This window comes from Miniopterus natalensis, chromosome 17 (assembly GCF_054644295.1).
Source record: "Miniopterus natalensis isolate mMinNat1 chromosome 17, mMinNat1.hap1, whole genome shotgun sequence".
In the NCBI taxonomy this organism is placed as follows: Eukaryota; Metazoa; Chordata; class Mammalia; order Chiroptera; family Miniopteridae; genus Miniopterus; species Miniopterus natalensis.
Window position 1 is genome coordinate 18,671,735 of NC_142097.1, and position 20,777 is coordinate 18,692,511.

The following is a 20,777-nucleotide window of genomic DNA, read 5'->3' on the forward strand; positions in this document are numbered from 1 at the left end:
ACCCACTAATTTACATATTGTCTATGACGGCTTTGCACTACAGTTAGGCTGAGTTGAGTGCCTGCACTGAGACCTTATGGCCAAAGCTAAAATTATTTACTGTCTATCTGACCCTTCACAGAAAAATTTGGTCAACCCCTAGGTTAGGGGAATGATAAAAACTAGATACCTGATATAAGCAGGGTATTTGCCATAATATTAATTACAGGTACAGGTTATGAATTTCTGATGACAAATAGGTCATTTGTCAACCTGAAGGAAAGTCTCTAGCATCATGTCAGGGATCTCTCCTTGTTCTTCTGGTCAGCATCTGGCATTTTAGTTAAAGCCATTTCAGAAGGTGTGTTTGTTTTTATAGATGACTCAGTACAGGACAGAATTAAGATTCAGAGTTATTGCCAAAGCCAGCAAGATTAAATTCAGTGTGGCAAGTATAAAGTTATATACTTAAAATATTTATCAAAACAGAGGAAGGTGGGGAACTACCTGTCTCTGCAAAAAACCTTTGTGGATTCAGTCTGAACAAAGAGTGCTATTAGAAAAAGTGAAACATGCTATTTTTGTTACATATGATGGCTAGATCAAAAGAATTAGCCATGACTCTACTGGTCACACCCTACCTAGAGCACTGTTTTCATTTCTGGGTACTACAAGTGGTATGTTTACAAACTAGAGTTTATTCAGAGGAGGGCTACTAAGGTGATAAGGAATCTGGGAACCAGGACATTGGAGGAACAGTTGAAATAGTTAAAGATGTGTAGCTTGGAGAAAGGGAAAGTTACCGAGATATAAATGATAGTTATCTTCAAATCTCTGAAGCCACGTGGAAGGAGGGTATAGACTCACGTTTCAAAGAAGAATTTAGTTTGACTAACATTGGAGTAGTCTGCTTTTTGAACATTTCTATCACTCAAGATTGTTCAGAATTATTCAAGCATAGTAGGTAATGCTGTGGGATAAGGGACATTGCCCTGGACTACTTTTAAGCAGCTATGATTATATAATTTAAATTTGCATAAATGCAAAACAAATTTGAGGGGGAGAAATCAGTGTAGTCTGGAGTTGGCATGGAAGACTTACTAGGACTTTAACTGGACCTGAAAGGATATCTCAGATTCACATAGGTCAAGAAGATGGGGAGAAATTCCAGATGGGAGTACAGCATGAGTGAGGCATGAAAGCAGGAGTGTGAATGGGAAAGAATCTTAGACAGTGGGAATCAAAGGTCAGTATTGGCGAGTGAAGAGAAAGATGAACTTTTCCACTCTATAAAGTTCCTTTTGTACCTGACACTGTCCCGTGCGTCCCGTGACTTTTCAGGCAGATGAAGATTTCAGGACCCTGAATTAGCATTCTCAGGAGGGTGAGTGAGGTTTGCTTGCCCTGAATTAACGTTCTCAGGAGGGTGAGTCTACAGTTTGAGAATAATGAGGCAGTGGCACTAAAGTAATTTTAACCTACATTCCAGAAGTACTTCCGTATTTGTTAGTTGAAATACTCTCTAATTTTTAGATGCTAGAGGTATTCCCTTAGAATTACTGTATCACTTTCTTTTCTTGTACAAGGGGGGAAAAAAACCTTTATGGTGGACACCTTTTTTGATCATAGTTTAAGACTTAAGCTTTGAAGATTAATGAGGAATTTTAAAAGGGAAAAACACCATAACTTTTTTGTAAGACGTTTGTTCAAAAGAGTGCCTGGGAACTGATATTGCTGAAAGGCTAAATGGGGGAGTACTTCAGGAAGGGAGGAAAAAGGGAACCTGGAAATGAAAATCTCTGTTCAAGGGGAACTGCTAAGGCAGATTGAAAATTAAAAACAAACAACTATCACCTACCTGATCCAAGTTTTTGGTTGTAGGGAAGTGATTTTATCCAAGGTGGCAGACGCACAGCTTATTTTGTGTTCTAGCAAACTTTGAGAGAGTGAATACTTTGTTGTTTATCTTTCATCAAGATGGATAAATGAGGCAGAGAGACTCCCGCTTTCCCCGAGGCCCTCACAGTAATCCAGTGGTTGAGTGGGGAATAGAACAGTACAAATTTGGTATATGTTGTTAGCTTAGTTTTGCTACTCTTACCTGCAATAATGCTTTAAATTCTTACTGAGTTTCATTTAGATTGATTCAAGTGACATAAGTACTGATTTTATAACCTTGGGTTATTTTTTAAATGGGTATTTTGTTCCTAATATTGATGTTTACTTTTTCCTTTCTGAATTGCCTTCTTTCAGAGCTTGGAGGACTCCTGAAGTATGTGCGACCCTTCTTGAATTCCATCAGCAAGGCTAAAGCAGCTCGTCTTGTTCGTTCTCTTCTCGATCTGTTTCTTGATATGGAAGCAGCTACGGGGCAGGAGGTAAGCTACTTTGATGACAGAGGGTAGACAATATGGGGGGAAAAAGTCTGTTTCTGTGGAGGAAGTACCTGACTGCACTGGGTACTAATGTAGAAGGGACAGCTGGGAGAGCAGCTCAGGAGTTATCATGTCAGTTTCTCTTTGTTACAGGGCATTTGATACTTTGGGTTTGTTCCATGCTTTGCTTTGTAAGTGGAGATTGTCAGTGGTCCCTGGAATCCTCATTACATCAGGGTCACAAACTGATTCTTGTTTTTGAGGTATTGTATTGCCACACCTTTGTAATGTTTTCTGTGTCTGTGGTACCTTTCATTCTATGTCACAAAGCTCCTTGTGAGCATTAATTAAGTCTTGTGGCATCCCTTCTTGGCATGTTTTGTACTAAGTAGATGCCTTTATTGAGGGGCGAGCATCCATCTGTTTGTGTCTCATGTGTGCGGAAGTGATTAGTGTATCTGTACTTGTCCTCTACAAGTTCAGACTTAGACCCTGAGCTGTATTTGGAGAGTTTCTCTTTGGAATCACTGAGCCTCTTCCAACCTTTTCAAAGATAGCTGTATTTTCTGCCATTCAAGGGAAGGAAACACTACCAGAGTTAAAACTTAATCTGTAAAAAGTGGCAAATTCAAGCAGGGTATGTTGTGGTTACTTCAGTCTATAGGAGGAATATAATTATTTTTCCTGTAGATAAATATCAGTACTCATTGGGTGCCTGCTATGTATTAGGCACTGTACAGGTACTGGGGATAGAAACATTTGTAAAAATACACAGCCACCACTCTACTGAGGTTTATATTTTAATGAGGAAAGCTGGCAATCAACAAATAAATAAAATGTCAGATAGTATAAAGGCAGGGTAGGAATTGCTAGTTGGTTCTATGTCTGATTGATTGCCGTGGCCTCTGGGTGTACAAATAAGATATGAAAGGGCATAGTAGCATATTGAGTAGGTAATGAGGAATTTCAGAAGCCTAGGACATATGGATTCCACTTTGAAATCATGTCTTTTAAACAACATAAACTAATTTCATTTGTAGAGAAGTCTTCAAATTGATTTGTTTCTGGCAGAACACTGTTTCATGATAGTAGATCAAAAATGGGTAATATTTAGATGGCTGCCTTTTGAGTCAAAGCATTAGAACTATTTTTATGAATAATTCAAAAGTAAAACTGATTTTTAAAGGGGCGTTAGTCTTATCTGTTTTTAAAAAAATATTTTTATTGATTTTAGAGAGAGGAAGGGAGAGGGAGAGAGAGAGAGAAACATCAATGATGAGAGAGGTATTATCAGCTGCCTCCTGCACACCCCCAACTGGGGATGGAGCCCCCCCCCCCCCCGGCATGTGCCTTGACCGGAAATCGAGCCTCCATCTCCTGGATCGTAGGTCAGTGCTCAACTGCTGAGCCATGCCGGCCGGGCTAACCCTAACTTTTTAAAAATTGTACTTTGTTCTCATGAAAAAGTGGCACCAACTTTTGTTTGAAATAGGGTGTCTTTAGAATGGACTGACTAAATGATAGCTCGAAACAAACTAATAAATGTTAGTTGGAACTTTTTAGGCAGAAAAACTTAATTATCTAAGCTGCTCCTTTGTACACTGGTCTCTAGAATTTGTCCCTTCCCATAACATAGAGCTGACTCAGTGGATAGAACTGCATTTGTTTAACAATCAGTCTCCTACTCCTTTGTGGAAATCTATACAAATCATAATTTAATACTCACCTATCATTGTCTGGTGGGATTTACTGGCTTTTATATCATGTGGCTCCATGTCTGGTTATGCCCTCCCTTAACTGTGTGTGTACGTTGCTGTTTTTCATTGTGTATTACATTTTTGTCATCTAGAACCATTTCTTCCTTTTCCTAGGGTGAAAGGAAACACTGTTAGGTATTAATGTCACTTTAGTGCTAAGTATAGGCTGATTTGGGGACGGGGGGGGGTGATTATCATTATAGCTTTTTTTTTAATCCTCACCTGAGGATATTTTTTCCCATTGCTTTTCAGAGAGAGTGGAAGGGGGGAGAGAGAGAGAGCTGGGGGGGCACATTGATGTGAGAGGGACTGAGAGAGACATATCGATTGGTTGCCTCCCACACATGCCCTGACTTAACTGGGGCTGGGGATTGAGCCAACAACAGAGGTACTTGACAGGAATGGAACCCGAGACCTTTTAGTCCAAGGGCTGACACTAACCACTGAGCAAAACCAGCTAGGGTGGTCATTACAACTTCTTATTGAGAGCGGGTCTTAATCTACATAGCAGGACATTTTAAAAGTATTTTTTGTGGATTATAGGTTGCTTGATTTTTATTTTTTTTGAAACTAATTTATGAGTCACCCAGATAGTTTTACTTGCACCTCAAACTCAATATAGCTAACTTCATCCAACCATTTACTAAATCCTTTCACTTCATCTTTCTTCAGTGTTTATTTCTCCACCTCTTTTGTATTTGTTCTCTCTTTACAGCTATTATCTAGTTTGGTTCTTAATTATTTCTTACTGAGACTACTACAAAAGCCTCATTCCACCCTGCACACCCCCATTGTGAGAGATCTACCAAGTAGCCCTCTGAACATTTTATTCCTCTCCCCGTTCACCCCCAACTTGAGCCTTCAGTGGGTCTCCATTGCCTGCAGAATTGGGTATGTTATGGTTTTCTACAACAGCAGCCTCATCTCCCAGTACTCTATGAAATATACCAGCCGTATCAGCCATATTGGATACCTGGCTGTTTGCTGGGCAAGCCCTATATGCCCCCCACGCTATGTACATTTTCACAGTCCCATCTCAAGTGCCACCACCTTTGAAATCTTACCTTGTTCGCTTCAGTGTGACTAACTCTTTCAGTGACCCACGTTCTATTTTGTACGTATTATATTTCTGATTATTTTGTTTTGTATGACAGTTACTTGAATATTTGTCTTATCTCCTTTACTGTAAAATAATCTCATTCAGGTGAAGTCCTATATACCTTGCAGCACCACAGTGACTTTCCCATTCCTAATACAGACATACCTTCTCTTATTGCCCTTTGCTTTATTGCGCTTCATTGTGCTTCACAGATGTTGCGTTTTTTTACAAATTGAAGGCAAGACCTTTCACTAGCAAAAAGACTATGACTTTGACTTGCTTTATTGCTATACTTACTTTATTGTGCTGGCCTGGAACCAAACCTGCACTGTCTCCAAGATATGCCCGTACATGGCTGTTCCTTAACCATGGCTATCTCTCGTGTCACCCACCATACTAGTCTCCCTTTTACTTTCTTTATAGCTGTAATATTGACCTTTTTGCCATAACTTTAAGCTGTTCCAGGCTTAGGGTATTTTTATACATCTTGATTGCTATCTTTGTTTTCCTTTTCTTCATATTACTTTACTATTAACATCTGTTTCCTCCTTAGAATACAAGTTCCAAGAGGATTGCTACTTTGTCCTATTCACTGTTCTCCACAGTAGTAGAGTAGTTTGGCCCAGAGGAGCTACATAACTAATATTTGTTGAAGGAATGTTTGGATTATGCCTTCCCCATGGTAGATGCTGAGGAGGTACTTTGTTGAATTAAGACTTAAGCTTATTGAATTGAGATATAAGATGGGGTGTTGTTACATTTATTTGGGTGACTGGAGGTCTCTGACTTGGAGAAATTGGATATAGTCTTCATCTTGAAAAATTCTTTGAGTGATGGCAAAGGATAGAGGAGTGAGTCATAGGTGGATCACTGTCATAGTAGTATTGAGGCCTGAGGCAAAGTATGAAATTTTAGAACTCTTAATTAAGAGTTAGGAGTTTTGTGTTGGGGAGTTTGGTACCAAGAGTATGGGGGAGGGGATTTTCCTTGCATTTTTCTATTTGGGGACTAACCATAAGTTAGATAGATTTGCAGAACAGTCTTCAGCTTGGTATATTCTGAAAGCTGTGATTCAGGTTAGGATTGGGTCAATTACAGTACTAGGATTTAGAGCCTAGAAAATGAGCATGCATGTATTGGGTTTGAGGGTGGGGTGGGGAGTGGGGTGGTTGGCAAGGGGAGTGGAAAATTGGGGTGAGGAGGGGACAAAGAAGACTGGACTAGATCCTTGCCAAATAATGAACTGAAATTCCAGAATTTAACTTTTCTAGGGAGTTGACTATGGGAAGCTTTTTTTTTTTCCTTTCTTCTATAGTCTAACTGAAACACAATAGCACATTTTAAGAAACCTTACATCTAAAATCCTGTTATTGTAACAGTTATTTCAATGGAAAAAAAGGAGTTTGTGCTGGAGAATTTCAGATATAATTTTTTCCCATAGGAATTTAGTTAACAGAACTTTTTAAAAAATTGTTAAATGTGTTGATTTAAAACTTAAATATCTCATTTTGACCACATCAAGCTTTTGTACTCTAAGTGAGGGCTTCCTCCAGAAGCAGGGGCGTGTATTCTCACCTCCTTTATCAGTCATTGTTAGCAGGAACAAAGCACAAAGCCTCTCAGGCAAAATAGCTGTGTCCCAAGGGCCTTTATTTTTTCCCCCTTAGGATTGAAGCACTGGTTTCACCAGTTACAGTCCTAGACAATGCAAATCATGTACCTGTATTTGATAACAACAGACTTGCAGTTCATGTTCATTTGTACAAAAATCCCTGCTCTAGAAGAAATTTCTGTAGTCTTGAACTTATTAAGGCTGGTTTGATGTAGAAAGAGCACTAGAGATAGAGTCCAGTTCTGGTCCCAGAGCTGATATGTGACCCTGGGTGAGTCACTTAACACCCGGACTGTCAGGGAAATGGGGACAGGTGAGATTTTGGAGTAGAATTCAGTGTTGTTTTTTTAACTAGGAATATACATAAGAGTGACCAAGCTCTATTCTAGACTGCTGAATCAAGCCTAGGTATTATTCACTTTTTGTGTTTGAAAAAGCTCCTTGGGTAAAACTGATGGTAAGCTTTTCTTAGCCCCCTTAAGGTGTGTAGTAATAAAGACTCTTGTATTTTTGTTGCTAAATTATTCAGCAAAATATTGCCAGTTCCATTCATATCATGAACAGAGATCTTACTTTGAGTTTGGCTTTTCAGAACATAACTCAAAACTCTGAAATTGTCATTGACTTGCTTTTATTTTAGTTTTTGTAGAATTTTTATGAGGTCACTTGTGTTTAGAGTTGGAGATTAAAGTAGCCACCAGAGGGCTCCAAAGAGCTGTAAAGGTTTCTTTGAATCTCAGTGTTGAACCTCTAAATACCATTTAATGTCAGCCATCCATTTATTTATTGAATTTTGACTTAGGATTTAAAGGCAGAAGATATGTCAGTTTGGACTATCCTTTTACTTTTCTCTCCTTACAACGTCTCTTAAGAGAACTTTGGGTTTACATAAAAAAACCTGTTGTATTAGTAATTAGTTTTCCAGAAAGCTGGTGTTTTTTTTTTAAAATCTTATGCTCTGATGAGGAATTTTAATACAAAACTTTCAGTAACAGAATTGATGTAAGGAATGCAACTTAATAAGTACTTTGTCAAAGCTAACATGTCAAGGATACCTGATGGCATGTAGACCATCTAGCATAGAACCCTACTTTATAAATTTTTTATTTTTAAATTTTTTAATGTCTTTATTGATTTTAGAGAGAGGAAGGGAGAGGGAGAGATAGATAAAAACATCAGTGATGAGAGAGTCATTGATTGGCAACCTCCTGCACACCCCCTTCTGGGGATCAAGCCTGCAACCCGGGCATGTGCCCTGATTGGGAATGAACCTGGACTGCCTAAATCATAGGTTGATGCTCAGCTGCTGAGCCACTATGGCCGGGTTACTTTATTTATTTATTTATTTAGTCAAAATATCCTCACCAGAGGGTATTTTTTCCATTGATTCTAAAGACAATGGGAGGGGTGGGGGAGAGATGAAGGAGAGAGAGAGAGAGAAACATTGATGTGAGAGAGCCACATCAATTGGTTGCCTCCCACATGCCAGGGCAGGGAACCTGAAACCCAAGTACGTGCACTTGACCTTGACTGGGAATCAAACCCTAGACCCTTTGTCCCTTTGACCCTTTGATGCTCTTTCCACTGAGCAGCGCAGGCAGGGTAATAGAGCCCTACTTTGAATCAGTTACTTTGCACGTTAATCACTGCTTATGTGGCAGGTAGAACTGGGGTTCAGAGTACCTATAAATAAAGCTTAAAAGCCCTATTAAGTGTTCGTTTAATTATAAGTTCTATTTGCTCCCTTTAATACAAGCTAAGTTTGCTGCATTGTGATGATGAATTTGTTAGTTGCACTTCTTAGAATCTGAAAGGGAAGAGCCAACTGGGCTCTTTGAATCTTATAAGCAACTGTTAGGAATAAGGCATATGTGCTTAGACTGAGAATTTCTCCCCTTTATTACCAGTGTATTCATATTAACACATTACGGTCACTATTTGCAACTATTTGGGGAAAATTTTCTGTTTTAAAAATTTCTCAGCTGCCCAGCCAGGGCTGATCGGTGGTTAAGCATTGACCCATGAACCTGGAGGTCACGGTTCTATTTCCAGTCAGGGCAAATGCCCGGGCTTTGGGCTTGATTCCTGGTAGAGGGTGTGCAGGAACAGCCAATCAATGATTCTCTCTCATCATTGATGTTTCTGTCTCTCTCTCCCTTTCCCTTCCTCTCTCTAAAATCAATAAAAACATTTTGTTTTAAAAAAGCCTAGCTGGGCCTGGCTGGGCGTTGTTCAGCGGTTGAGCATTGACCTAGGATCCAGGAGATCGTGGTTCGATTCCCGGTCAGGGCACATGCCTGGCTTGCGGGCTCGATCCCCAGTCGGGGGCATGCAGGAGGCAGCCGATCAATGACTCTCTCATCATTGATGTTTCTATCTCTCTCCCTCTCCCTCTCCCTTCCTCTCTCTAAAATCAATAAAGATATATTTAAAAAAAGCCTAGTTGGTTCTCCATTATGACATAACCATTACACATTGAGATACTGTGTATTAAGGCATGTCCCCTGAGACATTAAATAGAGCAATATGGGTAATTAATATAAAGAGGGAATTAAAGCTATTCTCCAAAGCAAAGTTTGTGAGAATAATTTGAGGACATAATGTTGCATGTGTATATACTTTCTCTTCCCTGTTGCAGGTAGAGTTGTGTTTAGAGTGCATCGAATGGGCCAAATCAGAGAAAAGAACATTCTTACGCCAAGCTTTGGAGGTATGTGCCTACATTAGTACTGATTTCAGGTCTCTATGCATTAGGCAGACTATGAGTGTAAGTAACACTATCCTGATCAAAAGTATTTCATATTTTGTATTATCCAGGCACCCAAAGGTTATTGGTAGTAGTCTCACTCATGCGAATTGCTCTGGTTGAAGTTTTGAGACAGACCTGCTAACTTAGAGAAGTAAGCAGCAACATTGTAAAGTTTTCAGTCAGTCACTGCCCATAGTAGGAGATAATACCATGGGCTAGATAAATATTTTTAAACTGAATTTGATGCTATCATCAGGACTTGAATATTTAACAGTAACAATTCTGTGACTATCAATCTTTGATTTCTTTCTTTGGCTCTCCCCCCCTTCCTTCAGTCAATGCCTTTTCTCTTTCCTAGGCAAGACTGGTGTCTTTGTACTTTGATACCAAGAGGTACCAGGAAGCATTGCATTTGGGTAAGTAGCTAGTAGAAATTAATAAGGCATCCTAGCTGGCTAAATGAATGTATTTTAGAACCTGACTATTCTTATTAGTTTTATATTAATAATTTATATTCTTCCTACTTCTAAGAAGGGTTTAAGATGGCTTGTATTTACTGAATCTGTCATGGAAAAATGCCATTTGGAAGTTCTAATTTGGAGAACAGAAGGGTCAAATTGCAAAGTGTTTTACTCACTGAGTATCACATTTACTGTATCTGTTTATAATTATACTTAAAATCTATTTTTAAAAAGGAATTAATCAAATAAATGAGTAGGGTGCAAATATATATGGATGTTGAGTGGGCTGACTAAAGGCTTTCTCCTCTGTTGCATTTAAACATCTTGAAATCTTTGCCTGCTGCTTTTTTTTTTATATATTAACGGGTAGATCCTGGGCTATTTTTCCCAGATGGAAGAACATGGCTTTTGTAATCTATTAAGTTGAAGAAATTGCTAATACTCATTTTTTATCCTGCAAAAAAATGGCAATTTCATATGGTTCTAACAAATAGCATTTTAAAAAAAGTTTTATTGAGATTTAGTTAACAGACCATAAAATCATCCTTTAAAAGTGTATAAACCAGTTTTTAGTATGTTCACAAAGTTGTGCAACCATCACCACTATCTGACTTTCTGAACATACTCCTCTATGTTTTATATTTTATAGATTTAGGTTTTACATCATCCTGGAAATAAACCTTGGACTCATTAGTTATCACTTCCCATTAATTCCTGATCCCTCACCTCCTCCGATCCCTAGGCAGTCACTAATCTACTGCCTGCCTTTGCAGATTTGCCTGTTCTGGACATTTCATATAAATTATACAGTATATGGTGTTTTATGATTGCCTTCTTTCACTTAGGATAATGTTTTCAAGGTTCATCGATGTCATAGCATACATATATCAGTCCTTCATTTCTTTTTGTGGCTAAATAACATTCCATTGTATGGCTGCATTGCATTTTGTTTATTATCCATTCATCAATTGGTGGACATTTAGATTGTTTCCACTTTTTGGCTATCATGGATACTGCTGTGAACAGGTTTTACATGGACATGTTTTTCTTTTGGAATACCCGGGAATGGAATTGCTGGGTCATATGGTAACTTTAGCTTTTGAGGAACTGATTTCCAAAATGGTGGCACCATATTATATTCTTACCAGCCAATGTATGAGCATTTCAGTTTCTCCACATTCTCACCAACACTTGCTAATATTGTCTGTCTTTTTTATTTTAGCCATCTAGTGGGTGTGAAGTGATATCTCATTGTGGTTTTGATTTGCATTTCCCTAATGACTAATGATGTTGAGTATCTAATTGGCTATTTATTAGATGTCTTTGGAGAAATGTCTGTTCAAATCCTTTGCTATTTTTCCATTGTGCTTTTATTGTTTATTCTGGATACCAGTCCCTTACCAGATACATGAATTGCAGGTTTTCCCCCACCCTGTGAGTTGCTTTTTTACTTTCTTGGCAGTGGTCTTTGAAGCACAATTTAATTTTGAATAAATTCCATTTATCTATTTTTTTCTTTTGTTGCTTATGATTTTGGTACCATTGCTAAGAAATTATTGCCTAATCCAAGATCACGATGATGTACTCCTCTATGTTTTGTATTTTATAGATTTAGGTTTTACATTTAGGTCTTTGATTCATTTTGAGTTAATTTTTGGATGTGATGCACGTCTATTTGGATTTGATTTTTCTCCTCTGAGGTGGGGAAAAAGCCTCATTCGGAGAACATTGGTATATCCAGAACTCTCTCCTTCCTCCACCAATCCTAGTGCCTGGTATTTTTTATGTAGTTTTGTGATTGCTGGACAGGAAGAGAGTGGGATCACTGGATAACTAGTTTCAGCATTTTCTGGGTGGAGATTTCTGCAGTATTCAGAATTTAGAAGTAAGCTCATAGCTCTCTTGGCTCTAATGTCCTTAGAATGTAGAAAGCTTCAAAGAGATCTGTGTTTCTCTTTTGGAAAATAGCACATTTAGCAGAAAATTTAATTCTTGTAAATAGATAACCTCTTTTGAGTTCAGATAGGTTTCTTTATCCTGACTGTTCTTCTGGTGGGAGAGGGAGATATTAAGGGATGAAGGTATTAAGATTATGGCTCAGAAAGAGGCATAATATTTTTTTTCCTTCAGGTTCTCAGCTGTTGCGGGAGTTGAAAAAGATGGATGACAAAGCCCTTCTGGTGGAAGTACAGCTTTTAGAAAGCAAAACGTACCATGCCCTCAGCAACTTGCCGAAAGCCCGAGCTGCCTTAACCTCTGCTCGAACCACAGCAAATGCCATTTACTGCCCCCCTAAATTGCAGGCCACCTTGGATATGCAGTCAGGTAATACCTGTAGCTACTCTTGTTTTCTTAAAGTTCATCTTATTTCACAGTGGAAGGAATGGCGGTTGGAGCTGGGAATAAAATTGGCTGATTTGACTTGAGCCCTCTCCAGAGAAACCAGTAAGAAGGCTATTTCTCTAACTAGTTACCCCTTCTATTAACTTGCTATTAACTGCCTAAAATACACTAATAATATGTTTATCCATGGTTCACCAGGCAACCTGATTTTTAGAGCCAAGATCTTAAGAGTGCTCTCACTTAGGTTTAAAAAGTTCCCTTAATTTCCATCTTTATCACTGCTCAGGATGGTAGCAGCTTATTCCAACATTATTAATCCAAGTCTGTTGTCACTTGGAGATCTCTGTAAAGCATATTGGAATTTTCCAAATGGCCTCAGAACAGGGCTAAGAAGAGACAGACTCTCCCCCATTTCAGTTGAGTTTATTGGATAGCTTTCTGATGGAATATGTGAATGTTGGATGTTGGGGTCAGGAGTCCTTGGGCAGAATACTTGTAGTCAGCAGCTTTTATTAGTTATAATTTATTACCATTACTGAAGGAGCACTGGAATTGATGGCAGAGCACTAGTTTAAGCACTTTCCCCTCTCTAGTCTTAATTTCCACATCTGTAAAAGAGAGATAATACCTGTCCTACTTGCCTCTTAGGTATTTTGAATATCAAATGGCATGTTTTGTCATTCAGAGGTTAAGAGCAATAGCTCCAGACACCAACTTTCCTAGGTTGATGTTTTGGTTCTGCCAAATTCTAGTTAATTTATCTTCGGGCAAGTTACTTAATTTATCTGTAGCTCATCTGTAAATTGTACCTCTTCATAGGATTGTTATGGGGATTAAATGATATGATGAATGTAAAGCTTTTATCATAGTACCTAGCCTTGCCCAATTCTTGGCACTTTCTTTATAAACCCTTGCTCTTTTATTATGCCCTTCCTTCATGGTCAAGAGATGAACTTGCATCTGATTTCTCAGAGGAAATAGAGGGTTTTTATGTAAACCCTCTTCTTTTTCCTCTCCAGAATTTGTATCACTCTCCATTTTTACCCCTTAGCAAGAATGATCCTTCTACCCGTCCTCAGTGTTTTTTCTTGTTCTTTTCTCTTCCTTTTCTCCCTGTTTCCTATCTAATCCCATACTCTCCCATGGCTTTAGTTGCCACATAACATGAATGGTCTCCTCATCTAAATCTCCAGTAACTTCCTCTCCCCTAAATTCCAGATGCAGATTTTCAGCTGCATAATGGATATGCACACCGTATCTCAGTCTCAACATGTTAAAACCAAAATTATCTAACCGCTTCTCCCTCAACTGTTCTTTCTGTACCTCTATTTTAGTTAATAGTATCGTTATAAGGACCTACTTGCTCAGACTATTGTCTTTGGAGTAGTTTTGACTCCTTCCTCTCCTTCACCTCATATCCACTCAGTTGCTAGATCAGGTTGGGTCTGTCTCCAAATCAGCCCTTCCTTTTGCATCTCTACAATCACTGCTCTAATTGCTGCCTAGACCACTGGAGTCTTTTACTGATCTAGCTGTCCCTAGTCACTTTTCCTAGCCCATCTTCCCTACTGGTCCTAAAGTTATTTTTTTGAAACACAAATCTGATCATGCAACTTCTTTGTTTAAAATTCTCCAGTGGTTCCCTGTAATCCCCAGGCTAAATTATACTTTAACATGGCATTTAAAAGGAAGGCATCCTGCCCTGGCCAGGTGGGTCAGTTGGTTGGAGTGTTGTCCCTTACACCAAAAAGTTGTGGATTTGATTCCTGTTCAGGACACATACCTAGGTTGCAGGTTTGATCCTTGGTCTGGGCGCATCTGGAAGGCAACTGATCGATGTTTCTCACATGGACGTCTCTCTCTCCCCCTTCCTCTCTAAAATCAATAAGACATATCCTCGGGTAAGGATTTTTTAAAAAGGAGGGCATCCTTTTTCATTCTCACCTTTGGTTTTCATTTTTATTCATCAGATGACTTCATATATTCCTGCTTCTGGACCTTTATGTAGTTTGTCATCTCTGCTTCAAAGTTCCCCCTTTCCTTTTGTCCCCTTGGCAAATTCCTGTGCATCCTTTTAGATCCAGCTTCGATGTCTTCTCTATAAATCCTCTACAGTGCCTTCTTTGCTTTCAGATTTCCCTATTATAGGTATATTCTTTTGTACATATTATGGTACTAATCTTGTTTCTGTTTTGGTGACCATCTTTCCCACTGTGAGACTACGAGCTCCTTGAGGGCCTCATTCATATTTATTTCCTCTATAGTAGCTATATCAGTGCTTGGCACATGGTAGGCTCTCATTAATATTCGTGTTGAATGAGTGACAGTCTGTTTTTTTTTAAAAACAGTAAACCTCACACTAAGCATGATGCTCATAGTCCTACCGTGACTCCTATTTACTAATGTGTTTCGTAAAACAATATACCATCTTGGGGCGGGGGCTTGTTTTTTTTTTTTTTTCCTGACTAGTCTTAGTTTGGGCCTGGTCTGTTCTCCTCTAGCTCTGGACTGGAAGGTATGGGGATATGGAGAGTTTTCTTACCTAGTTTTAGCAGGGCTAATAGTTTCTTGGGTATTCTTTAGGGAGCTCTCCTTGGCTGCAGAGAAGTGTGGGTTTTCTTCAGTCCTCTGTGTTTAAGAATAGTAGAGGGAGGATCTGATTCCTTCTGCCTCAGAGTGGAAGGCTTTTGGGCAGGTTAAATGTGCTGGGATATGGTACTTATCACTCACTAAATGGCTAAGTCAAAAGTTCCCAGCTGGCATGCTCTACACACAGGTATGTAACAGGTAGGTTAGAAGGGTGCTGAAACATTGATCTCTTGGGGGTCACATGTAAGCAGTTTTGTCTTTTTACTCCAGTGTGCTGAATACTCTCTACATGTATGTTGATGTGAAAATGTTGGAAAACCCTGTGGTACACACATGGATGGGGCTGAGGCAGAGTTAGAACTGTTATATAGACTCTTAGGGCTTAGATGCTTCCACGCTAGAAAGAACTAATTTTCATATCCCAAGTCATAGTGTAGGTTGGAAGTAATAGGTTCAATCAAAGTTAGGCTCATTGGGAGCAACCCAACTTCTAAGAAGTAGAGAATTAGATGACTATGGTCTATCAGTCTAAGGAAATACTGCTTAACTGTACACTTAAGTTCATGGCATGATTTGGCATTATGTGAAATCTAGATACTAATTGTAACTGGGCTAAAGTACATACATAAATGAGAAATATTTCAGATGAGCATATAAGAGTTTTGATTTTTTTTTTCTCCCATGAAAGCTGCTTACATACAAAAATGTTAAGCTTAGAAAGCTATCTTAATGAAATGGTTAATATTACTGAAACCAGTCATTTGGGCAGTGCAGGGATGTTTGGGTCAACTTCCTGACCTGTGAAAATGATGTAATGGAGGGTAAAAACGTCCTTTTGTAGTGGTTCCAAAAGATAGGACTGCAGTAAGGGTGAGAAGCCTGGAAAAAATGTTACACAGTACACAGTTTCTAGGATCATCTTTGAGTTGGGTCTTAATTCCTTTAGAATATATATTGGCAAGATGACATTGAACTGGGAGGCCAAAGACCTGGGTTTTAATCCTAGCTTTGCCACTAGCTGGTGATGACTTTGGACAGATCCTTTACCTTTTCTGACCTCAGGAATAAGTGGATGGGGCTGGGGTAGATTTCAGAGGCCCTACCCAGCTCTGATTTTGTCTGGGTATGTTACTACATGGTTCTTACTCCTTGTTTTCAATGCAGGTATTATTCACGCAGCAGAGGAGAAGGACTGGAAAACTGCGTACTCATATTTCTATGAGGCATTCGAGGGCTATGACTCCATCGATAGCCCCAAGGCCATCACATCTCTGAAGTACATGTTGCTGTGCAAAATCATGCTCAACACGTAGGTGCACATTAACTTTGGGATATGAGAATTCAGATTCTTCAGCTAAGTTTTCTGCCGTGTCATAGGTGGCTTGGGCAGGGAGATTGGCCAGCTAGAGAAGCCGCAGCAGCTGCCTCTGGGGCTGGTTGAAGTGGATGGGAAGATGGGAGGTAATCCAGAGCATCTTAACTTGCGAGTCTTTCAGATTTTGGGAGAAAAATTTTAGAAGCCTCCTTCCCAGCCCTCCTTCAAGTGTTTTCTTCATCCTGCAATTATTCTGTCCAGAGAGTTACTGAGCACAGGACAGAGGGCCAGAAAATAGCTTATAACCCAGCAGCAGCTGACTGAGCCACCCAGAATGGGGGTGGGTTAAGGAAGAGGTTAGGGAGAGGTTTGAAAAAGGGGACAACAGTAAGTATGACAGATCTTTTATAAAGAATAATTCAGAATTTACCACATTTTATGGGAAGTAAATGAGATACTCACTGGGATTCTTTTTAGATCTTATATTGGGATTTTACTTATACTTATTATTCTGCCCGTTGGTTCTACTACTTTAATAGGTTCAGTGTGGCTTTCTTTTTAATGTTGGAGTTCTCTGTTCACTGCTGATTTCTGTTCCAGAATATAGCAATCCTGGCTTCTGCAATGTGAGGGGTGCATTGGTTTAGGGGTGGGGGCTGATTCTCAGTGGAATTCTGAGAAAAATAAATTGGCCTAAACCTAACTTACAAGCATAATATCTTGGAGCAATTGACCAAGTATGTCTTTTTTTCTAGCCCAGAAGATGTCCAGGCTCTGGTGAGCGGGAAGCTTGCACTGCGGTATGCAGGGAGGCAGGTAGGGAATACCTTGACTGCAATTTTGATCTCTACTGCCTGAGGCCAGCATGTTGTCAGACATGATGTTTGGTGAGACCAGTGCTCTTCAGGTCTCCATTTTACATTTTTACCATCCCCCTTCTTTCCCTTAAGTCCATTCAGTATATTTCCTATAATGTTAAATTCTTGGTCTAAAAAGTCAGCGTTTGGTGCTCTTACGGACATCAGGTGGTTTGAGGGACTTAAGGAACTGAATTTTGGCATTTGCATTGAGTTAGGTTGCATTTAGCTTGGACCAGGAAATTTATCTACCATGAGCCTGACTTGCCAATTTGCCATGTGCAGCATATGAAATCTTGGATTCTCCTAGTTGAAGCCCCCCCGGTAAGGTCTGGTGCGTGTGTGCTTTAAGGAGATCAGATTGCTTGGTGCAGAGACTAGGTTTTGATGACTCACCTGAGTGCTTTCATATTAGTACCCTTGCACTCATGTGGTGCAAGAAGAGGCCTTCAATGGTCAGTAGCTCTTTTTGTGGTACCTTTTGTGCCTAAATAGCTATGAGTATGAACTGTGTAAAGATGATATCTCAGATGTCTGCACCATCTCTTCTTTGTGCTTTGCTTAAATATCACTACTAAAGTAACACTTGGGTATCTCACTGTATCTTTAGGGGAATGGCCACAAGAGGATTTCTTCCTTCTCCACAAGTGGCTCTAATTGGCTTTTTATCAGAAAACGTTTCAGATCAGCTTCTAGTATTTTTTTTTATTCTCACTAGAGGATATATATATATATATGTCTGTGTGTGTATATTTTTTCTATTGTTTTTCAGAGAGAGTGGAAGGGAGGAGGAGAGAGAGAAACATCAATGTGAGAGACACACGTTGATTGATTGCCTCCCACACTCGCCTCGACGGGCTGGGGAACCTGCAACTGACTTAGATGCGTGCCCTTGGCCAGAATCAAACCCGGGACCCTTCAGTCTGCTGGCCGATGCTCTAACCACTGGGAAAAACTGGCTAGGCCTCAGCTTCTAGTTTTGACCATAAGTTATTATTAAAGTGAAAGACTCACTACCCTATCTAGAATTAGAGTTGAGACAGGCTAAGAGAGATCAAATGTCCAGGACAAGGTCAGGTAACTAGTAGAGGTGGAGCCAGACTTTGAACTTGGGTTTTCTTGGCTCTAAGTTCCAGGCTTTTCTCATTATAACATCTGTTTTATTTATAGGACAAATGCTGGGACGGACTACACTTTTTGCTATTTAAAAAAAAAATATTTGTATTGATTTTGAGAGAGATAGAGACAGACAGACATCAGTGTGAGAGTGAAACATCCATCTGTTGCCTCAGATTGAGCCTGCAGTCCAGGCATGTGCCCTGACCTGGAAATGAACCAGCAACTTTTCAGTACCTGGGATGATGCCCAGCCAACTGAGCCACACCTGCCAGAGCCTTTGCACTAATTTTAAAGTCTGTTGTATAAGATATACCATGTTTATTTAAGTACTTAGGCTGGTACAAGAGGAGCTCCTGGTCCTATGTACCTTGGTGACAACTTTTGAGCAGGAGTCAGGCCATTTTAAAGATTAATGTAGATTTCTTGCTGACTGAAGGAGACTTGGTAGCTTGGGCAGGTGCCTTTTCTAACTAGGTTAGAGGGTGCCCTCAACCATTGATTATACCTTCATCACTCTGGGATTTTAACATGGTGTAATGTGTAGAATTTTGATGCCTTAACCCTAATGAAAGTAGACCTTGGTCAGCGCTCTGTAACAAAGCTAGCAGAATGAATCTTGATGAAGCACAGGTATGATCAGGTCTAAGGGCAGGAAGGAGTCGGGGGTAGGGTGGGTACAGGAATAGCGAGTCTTGAAAGGGGGGGAAAGAAATCAGTTCCCTGGTCATTTTCCCTTTTAGCTTGTCATCTTTGGAGAATGCTGTGAAAGGGTCTGCTTTTTGGGAAAACTTGCTATTTCTTAGTATTTTTAATTCATTTCAGATGAATTAAAGGGAAACTGATTGGCACACAGTGGTATTCTTTCCCCCCCCTGGTTTTCCTAAGGCATTTATTTGGGCAGACCAGAGGACAGGGAGGCCCTGCATCTAAAAGGTGTGGGGGCACTGGCCAGTTTGGCTCAGTGGTTGGAGTGTCAGCCCCGAGCACTGAGGGGTTGAGGGTTCGATTTCCTGTCCAGGGCACATATCTGGGTTTCAGGTTTAATCTCCGGCCCCAGTCAGGGTGCATTTGGGAGGCAACCAATTGATGTGTCTCTCTCACATCGAAGTTTCTCTCCCCCTCCATTCCTCCCTTCCACTCTCTCTAAAAAGTCAATGGAAAAAGAATCCTTGGCTGAGGATTAACAACAGAAAAGGTGTTGGGCCTCTTGGTGGTGAAGCGTGGCTTATGCTGGTGACGAAGGGCCTGGTGGGGCAGCGGGAACTTGATCTTGGCCTCGTGGAACTGCTTGGCTGCCAGTTGGTGGCACTTGCTGGCCTCAGTCTCCTCTACCTTCAAGATTTGGATTGAGTGGGCGCAGGCATGGTGCCGGGCCCCCATGTCGCAGTCTGCAGGGAGCAGGAGGGGGCAGGGTGAATGTGCACTAGGGTCTCTGGGTGTTCCCAAAACTCCATCAGGTGGCTGCTTTGGGGGCCCCAGTCTGGCCACCATGAGTGTAGAACTTCCCAATTCACTTTGCGGGGGCACAGCCACAGCCTCCACAGTGGTATTCTTGTTGCTTTCATTCCCAGGCCTCTGAAGAACAGCTGTGGGCCAGGTTCTGCTGTGCAGCCAGAAGTTGGAACATAGGATACTGCTTATGAGACTTGTTTGTGGGATTGGGTGTGCAGAATAAATCACTTTCACTATTTTTCTCTTTATTCTTAGACAGAAGCATTAAAATGTGTGGCCCAGGCTAGCAAGAACAGATCACTCGCAGATTTTGAAAAGGTAAGCAAGGTACAGGGTTGGTAGGGAATGGGTGGAAGAGGAGCATTTAAGTGCTTTTTAAAAATACACACACGATATTAAAATAATTATCATTTCACAAGAAGTTGCAAAGATGGTACAGAATTATTCCATATACTGTTCACCCAGCTTTCCCCACTGGTTACACCTTGACATAGTGCAGTGTCAGAACCAAGAAATAGTTAAGTGCTTTTGTACAATGAGATTGGTTGAGTTGCAATATGTCACATATACAGTACTCCTTCAGCTTCAGAAGTTCTTTCTGTCTTCCTTTGTTCACTCCAATTTCTCTCGACAAACTTGTTACCTGCATTCTGTGGTTGAGGGAGCTGGGATTCAAAGAGGATGCCGAAGTCACACAGCTGCTATGTGTCAGGGTTTGACTGCAGGCCTAGTGCTTGTTCCACAAGGTCCAGCCTCAGCCATCTTTTCAGCTCCAGAAATGCCAGGTCTGCTTCTCCTCTGTGGACAAAAGAAGTCTTGATGTATGCATCTGAGTGTGGGCCGAAAGACACTTCCTCAGGATGACATCCTAGGCTTGCTTTGCCCTTTAGGCCTTTTACTCTGTGTTTGTGAAGATTTGAAAAGGGAGAAAAGCTTGTCTGAACAGTAGGGTGAGACATGTATTGTTTTCTGAACCTTTCTCTTACCTGAGCGTAATGACCAACTTAATAAAAGCAAACCTAGTGTGGACGAGACTAGACCACATGGCTCTGGTTGTCCCCTAGATTCAT

General features: G+C 40.3%; 1 protein-coding gene across 1 annotated transcript in view; it reads left to right on the forward strand.

Annotated features, from left to right (window-relative positions):
• The window catches only part of PSMD11 (proteasome 26S subunit, non-ATPase 11), a 29,793-nt gene that overhangs the window by 5,085 nt on the left and 3,931 nt on the right, over positions 1-20,777 (forward strand). The window contains exons 3-9 of the mRNA XM_016207606.2: positions 2,233-2,357; positions 9,461-9,532; positions 9,930-9,987; positions 12,163-12,357; positions 16,129-16,273; positions 17,035-17,095; positions 19,963-20,025. Coding sequence (XP_016063092.1) covers positions 2,233-2,357; positions 9,461-9,532; positions 9,930-9,987; positions 12,163-12,357; positions 16,129-16,273; positions 17,035-17,095; positions 19,963-20,025 — 719 coding nt within the window. The remainder of the gene's footprint in view (positions 1-2,232; positions 2,358-9,460; positions 9,533-9,929; positions 9,988-12,162; positions 12,358-16,128; positions 16,274-17,034; positions 17,096-19,962; positions 20,026-20,777) is intronic.